The sequence below is a fragment of the Micropterus dolomieu genome, linkage group LG15, assembly GCF_021292245.1.
Source record: "Micropterus dolomieu isolate WLL.071019.BEF.003 ecotype Adirondacks linkage group LG15, ASM2129224v1, whole genome shotgun sequence".
Lineage (NCBI taxonomy): Eukaryota > Metazoa > Chordata > Actinopteri > Centrarchiformes > Centrarchidae > Micropterus > Micropterus dolomieu.
The window spans coordinates 21,790,327-21,798,005 of record NC_060164.1 but is presented as its reverse complement, the minus strand read 5'-3'; the positions used below and the strand labels follow the sequence as shown (position 1 = coordinate 21,798,005).

Sequence of the window (7,679 nt, the reverse complement as noted above, 5' to 3'; positions counted from 1 at the left end):
ACACACACACACACACACACACACAGCAACTCAGCTGTAAAAAGAGAGAGACGAGAGACAAATCGTGCAAATGTCAGAGGTAACTATCTAATGTCAGTGATGCTATTCGCAGTTTCCTAACTCCATAAAAAAGTGATGACAGATTCAAGCAAACCTCTTTTGTTTGTTTTGAATGGGTGTTTTCTAAGAGCTCCAGGGCATATTCTCAGTGATGGAAAACAATTTTGTCATGCAAAAGGTATTTCCTTTCTCTCTCTCAGAATTGAAGAAAACTGATCATAAACTGGCTAATGTGCAGACTTGCTTTGTTATGAAGAACATGTGCCACTCACAAGGCGTTATGAATCACTCTAAAGTAACACAAAAGCACACTGTGAATGCATGACAACTATTATACTAAGAGAATGATATAGTAAACACAATGTGAAAAACATTTAAGGTTGAATACCTCATCAGGGGGAGACATGCTAAACTTAATGTCATTTTTAGACTTTTGTGTCTTGATGTACTGGAAGAAAGGTTTTGCTTTGTCTCTACAATTATGCTTGAAAAACATTAATAGGTTCAACTACTTAGTATTGCACTTTCACCCGCTTCTCAAGTATTATGGAAAAGGGATAATAGCACAAGAAGCTATTACTTATTTATCATTATATCCCTTTTTTATTCAGTGCTTCCCAGCAGTGTATAACGATTAAATTAATGTGACCTGGACCCAGGTGAGTGGCAGAAAATGGATGGATGGATTAACCAATTAAAAGATTATTAAAAATTATTAATTCATTTCAGTTAATTTCATTTTTTGCCCATTATGGGTCTATGAGCTTCCTTGGTACTGTAGCTAACAGAGGCAGTGATTGTTACAGGTCTGATGGTGCCAACTAAAACTCCACAAAGAAGGATTGAACCTCGTCTTGTTTGCTCACAAACACTGTCAAAACAATCCCACTTTTAGTTTACAGGTGTATGACATCTCCTAACAGCCTAACTTTAACTAAAATTGTGGCCTAGAGCAGGCAAGAGATAATTTTTAATAATAATGAAACTGAATTAACAGACAAAGACTTCTCAATCCCTAGCATGGATCAGGTTTCTTACACTTCCCATGCAGCTTCATCGAATCTTTTTATTAGACCATCCTTAGCTGGAAAAAGTTGACGTCCTTGAAGCTTTCAGTCACGTCACTGTTTGTAATACGGGTTTCCCAAACAATTGGTGAGACACTCGTTTTCTCAGACTTGACAAAGAGCTACAAAGCCACAGAAGATATCACATTACATACAACTGTTTTCAAAGGCTGAGTGCAACTTTTTGTAAACTTGGTGGAGCTCCCCATTTACACTTCAAGTTATTTAATACTATAAAGTCATCATAAATCATTTTGTGAATTTCAAACTGCTGTGAAATTTTAATCACTCAAGCTTTGGTGTGAATCCGTCCGTAAGTGCTGCTTGGGCAGAGAACAATGAAACCATTTCCTTATTTTAAGTTTCTGTTGAGTTCTATTTATTATAAATATTATTGTTTATTCATCATTTTATGTATTTATTTGACTAATTAATGAAAGTGAAATTGTGTAGTTTCTGTGGTTTAACAGAATATGATATCGGTAGCAGCTGCAGTATACAGACATTATTTACTGTATTGTTAGTACTAAAAACACTTTTAGCTCTTTTATTGAATTTCAAAAAAAGGTTGTGAGATACAAAACCAGAAATCCATAGCAGGGAGAGACTCCATCTCTGATTAGCAGATGAGGAGCTTGAGAGGGAGGAAACGATGCTGCCCTCTGGTGAAGAAAAACAAGGCCTTGGTTTTGCCAAACACCAAAACATTTAGTTTTCATTTGCAAAACAACAAATTAAAGCTCCAAAAGGTTGTTCACTTTATACAATAATACAAATCAAAAGGATTGTGTCCAAAAGAAAAGCACTTTTACAAAATGCTCAGCCTATTGACAACCTTCTTTTTCAACACAGTGAATCATAACTTAAAACCACAAGTCATTTATTGGTGAAAAACTAAATTAACAAGATATTTTAGACTGTTTACTGCTCCATATCTCACTCGTCATTTACATCCGTCATCCTGTAATGTCCTCCCTCGTCAGACACCTTACATACTGTGAAAATGTTTGTGATGAATGCAACCTTGACATGACTACAGTGATGCTGACTATGATCATAACCATAACATGCACATCAGATTTGAGTTTGTAAAACACCACACTAAAGTCTTGCTTTCATAAAGCAGAGACTATTTGGGTACTGTTGGATGGGCTTGGAGTCTCTCCAGTCAATGCAGTCCAGTTGTTCCTCACATTGTCCAGCATGCTACTGCAACAAAGAACAGATTGTCCCACCTAAACGCAGCTGCTATCACACTCTTTGCTTCCATCTTTTAGCGAACGCCAGGTAACAACCAGTGTGTCCCTTCCCATGTGACTTGCTATTGATTGTAGAGTCCAGCCTTTTTTGTAGTGTGTAAAACAACCAGAAATCATTCAAAGCAAAATGAAGGTTAGTCTTGTCCACAGCTGGCAGAACTGCATCAAGTTAATGGCATGATTACAAGAATGTGTTGGAAATAAAGCAAGGAAATCAAACAAACTTACTGTATTCAACTGTATTTTAATTTCCAATTAATTTTTCCCAGCTATATAAACTTGGCACAAAGTCTATACCATTTTTGATCTGAAATTTACAGATTTTTTTTTAAACAGTTGTAGCATACAGAGATTTGTCACTTTGGTAAAATGAAACTCCTCATGTACTGATAAGTGACTGGTTGATGCAGAAGCCATTTTCACTGGTTAAAGTGAAGTTGAGCCTGCACTCAGCTCAGGATAAAAGTAATGTCAAAGAACCACAAAAATCACAAGATAAGTTTTATGAAACGTATATTTACAGGAAATACAAATACAGTAAATATGTATATACACCAACATTTATTTAAAAGAACAAATACAAAACTATTAAAAAAAAAGTGACAATATATATATACACATGCACATCCATTTCATTTTAAAACATAATAAAACTGTACAATTTAAAGCGTAACAGCGTGCATTTCTTTCTTATCTTGACACTAGATGTGTTTGTCGCTCGCAGACGACAACAGTTTTAGCCGGATGACACTTTCTGGTTGATTGTCCCAGTAGTGTTTCAAACAAGTGCTTCAGTCAGTTGATTTTGTAAGTAGAGCCAGAGTTCAGCACATTACAGAGCAGAGATGTCTAAAAAGCCGTCCGAGCTTTTGGGTCAGGGAGACCCAATGGAACAGCTGCCAGTGTAGAGAAAGATGACCTGCCCATTTAAAAACAGTCAGTGATTAAAACCTCAGTAAAGCTCTGTCACAAGCGCCTGATGTTCCTCTTGCTGCGAGCGCTGCCTGGGACGATCAGGGTGGTCTTGGAGGAGAGTCGGGGTTGCACCACTCTGCAGGGGGTCGAGCCGTGGAAGGCCTCCTGGCAGTGGGTGCAGAAGTCAAAGAGACAGCTGAGGCGCGTGCAAGTGGCCCTCTGAACCTCAGGCAAATGTGTTGCTGGTGAACCACAAAGCTTGCAGTGACGTAGAGACTGGTGCTGTTTCAGAGTGCTGGCGGCCTGGACAGAAGGCAGAACAAAGCACATGCACGTTTGTTAAAGCTAGAGTCCAAAGGACAAAATGTACATTAACGCATTTTCTCATTGTGTAAATCTGATTTCCTCACCATCATAAACATCAGTAATATCAAACCACAACTCCTGTTAGCAGGTTTACACTGCGTGACACACCTATGTCTTTATATTGGGCTACGACCATCGGTCGAGTAATAGATTGACATGAAAACCAGTCAGATATTAAAAATAATTTTAATTTATAAACGAACGCTCACCTGCACATATTCATCAAAGCGTGTATGTAGGGGAGCCTTCTGAGAGCAAGCCGTCCGCCTGTTGACCCTGCATGTTGGGGTGGATGAGGAAGAGGAGGGAGTGCTTGAGGAGGCCAGGGTCTGCATGCAGGACAGCACCACCCTGGACACACCTACATCTCTTGTCAGACCGCAGCCGCTTTGTCTCAGAGAGCTCCTTGACTCCTAAAACAGAATAAAGCAGTAACACATTAGAACATGAAAGGCACATTGATTTATGTAACAATTGTCTTTGGCGTTGGATGCTCTAATACTCAAATTCCAAGCAGGATTATCAAACTTTCATTCTTTCTTAAAATGAAAATGCACACAGGTATTAAGAGCCTCATAGTTGCCACCGTTGGAGGAATTTAGATTTGAAGGAATTCAAGTGTTCCTGGCTTGAATTGTCTACATGTGGAACACAAGATAATAAAGATAAAACAAAAGCCAAACCTTAAATTTAAGTGACTAGATTTAGACATGTGTGGCTGAATTGAGTTTAGGAGTGTCTGAAGCTAAGAGCAACATGAGGAGGTTTTTCTGGTGTATAGTAAAAACCAGTGTAATTCCCAGTGTTGTTTCATGTATGCGAAATTGTGTGTTGTACATGTATTCATGTAAAGATCAGACACAGTATCCTCAATCAATATGTATGAAGGGTGTGGAGGCATAAAGAGTTTAATGCTTGACAAGAAACTGACCGATGGCCAGGGGCATCATAATGCCAAAATATTGCAGCACTCGGCTTTTGTTTGATGGAGAGAGTACACTTGTATAGGTAAGCGTGCGTTTCCTCACCCATAATGACTGCTCGGCTCTTTCACATCTGCTCAGAGATGCTGCATCTTCACAGATGACCCTCCTCCATGTCTTGCTCACTTTCTTACAGCTGTGGGGTGAGAAAAAATGAACACATGATTAATACAGACATGAAGACAATCCTGACAAGTATTTACATTAAATTTTCATCTAAACTTTTAAGCAGACTGATCCCTTGGTGAGTATGATCCCTCTCTCCACCACAGTGAAGCATTTTACTTTACCTAATTAGGTCCATATCTCCCAGCAGGGCCAGGATGTTGGACAGGATGATTTTCATGTTCCTGCAGAGCAGTGATGAAAACATGTCAATGTACTCCAAGCCCATCTGGCCTCCGATCACCCGATCCAAAAGATGATCCTCAGCGACCTTTGTGACAATGTTCCAGTCATACCTGAGACACAGGGAAACATAAATTCAATTAATATTTTACAGTCACCCAAGTCTAAATGTATTTAGTACGACCGAAACAAGGAATCAAACTAGGACTTGGTTGTGGCGGAGCTACAGTGCTGAGAGTTATCCAGTGAAATGAGACCCCAGAGTTGTCTCAGGTATGTTAATGTCTGCAAGTGTCCACTCTGGTAGGAACTTTTTACAAGGGAAATAGTGAATGTGGGTTTTCTGCCCTAAACCTTAATATGGTTTCATAAAATTATTCCCACTCCCTTTGGTACGGTAATGATATCCCACAGGCAGAAAGACACTCCACTGATGGTGACCTAAGCTGACATATGAATGCAACATTTTACAACAGGAAAAAAAGAACACACTCTGTAACCAGCAAAAAAATAATAACACAATAGGAGAATGTAATCCTACCTTTTATTTTTTTGATAGTCTTTTTCAAGCTCTTTACACACAGCCCGCTGGAAATTCAGTATAGGCAGGTTGGGGTCGTTTTGATGCTGAGATGGGGTGGATGACAGAGAGTATGCTGCTGTTCTCCTCCTAGTACGACCCACTGGAGTGAAAGCTGCCACCAGGGATACTGGATGGCTAGAGTTTGTCCTCCCATGACATTTGGAGGGAGAATTCTTGGGTGATATCAACTTTTCTTGATGTGCAGCAGCAGAAGGCAGCAGGGGTGCTGTGGGTTTTCCCTGGATTTGGTCATTCTCTTCATCCCCGTGGTGATCATCAATCTGACTGTTGTGCAAAGACAGATAGCCACTGTCCTCAAACACGTCATCCAGAGTCCGGTCAGGCTCCCTGCTGTATTCCTTGTTATTGACTGCTTTGGTGCTGTTGTTGACAGAGAACAACACCGTAGTCCCTCTAGCAGGTGGGCACTTCGGTTTGAGGGGGGTTGGCTCTTTCCCTGGGGAAGCTTTGAGGTGCAGCACCCTGGACTCTGCAGCAGAGCTCTTCTCCATTTTGTTGGCCCTGGTCGCCTCGTAGCGAGGGCATTTCATGATGACTTTCGTACAGTGAAACATAAACAATGTAACGTAGATTTCTGGATAAAAGGAGACATGTCGATATGTTTTAGTTTTAAAATACTGAATGTGACTGTCAGGCAGCATGGCATCTCTCATCCAAGCCAACGTAACGTTAACGCAACTCTTTTTGTAAGCAAGCTAGCTTAACGTTAACTTACTTAACGTTATAATCTGAAGTTTTCATGATATGAAATACAGAAGTAACAGGACTACACTACTATCAAACTTGTTAACATAAACTATAACCACAGTTAAAAACTTCCGCCAAAAAAATCAAAATTTAAATTCATTTTGGCGCGATGCAGAATTGGCGGTGGCAGTGACGTGAATGTACCTCAGACGTGCAACTTCGGTTTGCAACCTTTTAATGCATACGTAACATTAAGTTAGTGCTTTTTTGCTAAAACTCCCTTTGTGATAAGATATGTTGTAACGTTAACATTAACGGGCGAATGCTCCATGCAAACCTGACCTGCATTTAACGCTAACTTTACCCGCGTAACTTACGGTGCGCACAGTAACTTAAGTTAACTTGTGACTAAAAAGCTAGCCAACTTAAAGTTAATAGCTCGTATTCAACCACATAACGTCACATAACTCAAAACTATGCTGAAACCCAACATAGTTTAGGTTCGTATTGTTAGTCGGCGTTTAAATCCCAAAGCCAGTTGTTCGACTTACAGCTACTAACGTTACCGTTAACTTGCTAACGTTGCTGAGATGATAAAATCTGTACATCAACATTAGCAGTTCGGAGGCTGGAGCTGATAAAGTGAAGCTTCTTACCTCACGCTTGTTGATATCGTTATCCAAAGAAGACTCTTGCTTCCCTCGTTTTAACCGCCGAGCTAACTTTCGGCTCACTGGCTCTACCCGAATAAAAAGCTCCAAAGTAAAATTCCGCCAGTTGCTGCCTCTTATTTGAAATCCGTGCGCATAAGGCGATAACCTATCGCAGCGAAGGAGGTTGTCGACCCTTTAAACCATCAACCAATGGGAGCTGAGAATTGAACTGCTGGGGTAGTGACGTCAGCGCGCAGTCGACGTGGTTCCACTGGTATTGTCCCCCGATCAGAAACCCGGATGAAAATAATCTTTCCACAGTCGGCTACAGTCATACAGACTATGGTTACAGTGCTTACAGTACGGTAAATATCTGTAAACCTCTGTAAAATTGCAGAGGGAGTTCATGATAAATTTACATAAATGTCTTCACAACCTTCAGGTAGCAAGTGTATATTTATGTTGAGTTTCAAATAGTACACACTTTTCACTATGCATTAGTTTAACCTTCCTTAAAGCGGCTATCCTTGATATTTTTATACTAATAAAATCAAACGATAATGTGGAACAGTGTAAAAGGGGTTATTCCTAGTTATGAACCTACATTGATTTATGATTTCAATCTGAATCTCTATAGCGAGTTTCAGTTCATTGTATAGTTGTCCAGTGTCCAGTTAGTAACTTACAGGTTTAACATTGTTGCAAATATTGTATTATGAAATGTTAAGTTAAAAAAA

General features: G+C 39.8%; 1 protein-coding gene across 1 annotated transcript; it reads right to left on the bottom strand.

Annotated features, from left to right (window-relative positions):
- Positions 1–2,882: 2,882 nt before the first annotated feature.
- fbxo5 (F-box protein 5) lies at positions 2,883–7,104 on the bottom strand. Its single transcript, XM_046071490.1, has 6 exons — positions 6,946–7,104; positions 5,540–6,176; positions 4,941–5,111; positions 4,696–4,786; positions 3,877–4,080; positions 2,883–3,604 (listed from the first exon to the last, which is right to left on the bottom strand). Exons 2-6 carry the CDS (start codon positions 6,154–6,156, stop codon positions 3,353–3,355), a joined length of 1,335 nt encoding a protein of 444 aa, XP_045927446.1. The 5' UTR covers positions 6,157–6,176; positions 6,946–7,104; the 3' UTR covers positions 2,883–3,352.
- Between the last annotated feature and the right edge of the window lie 575 nt (positions 7,105–7,679).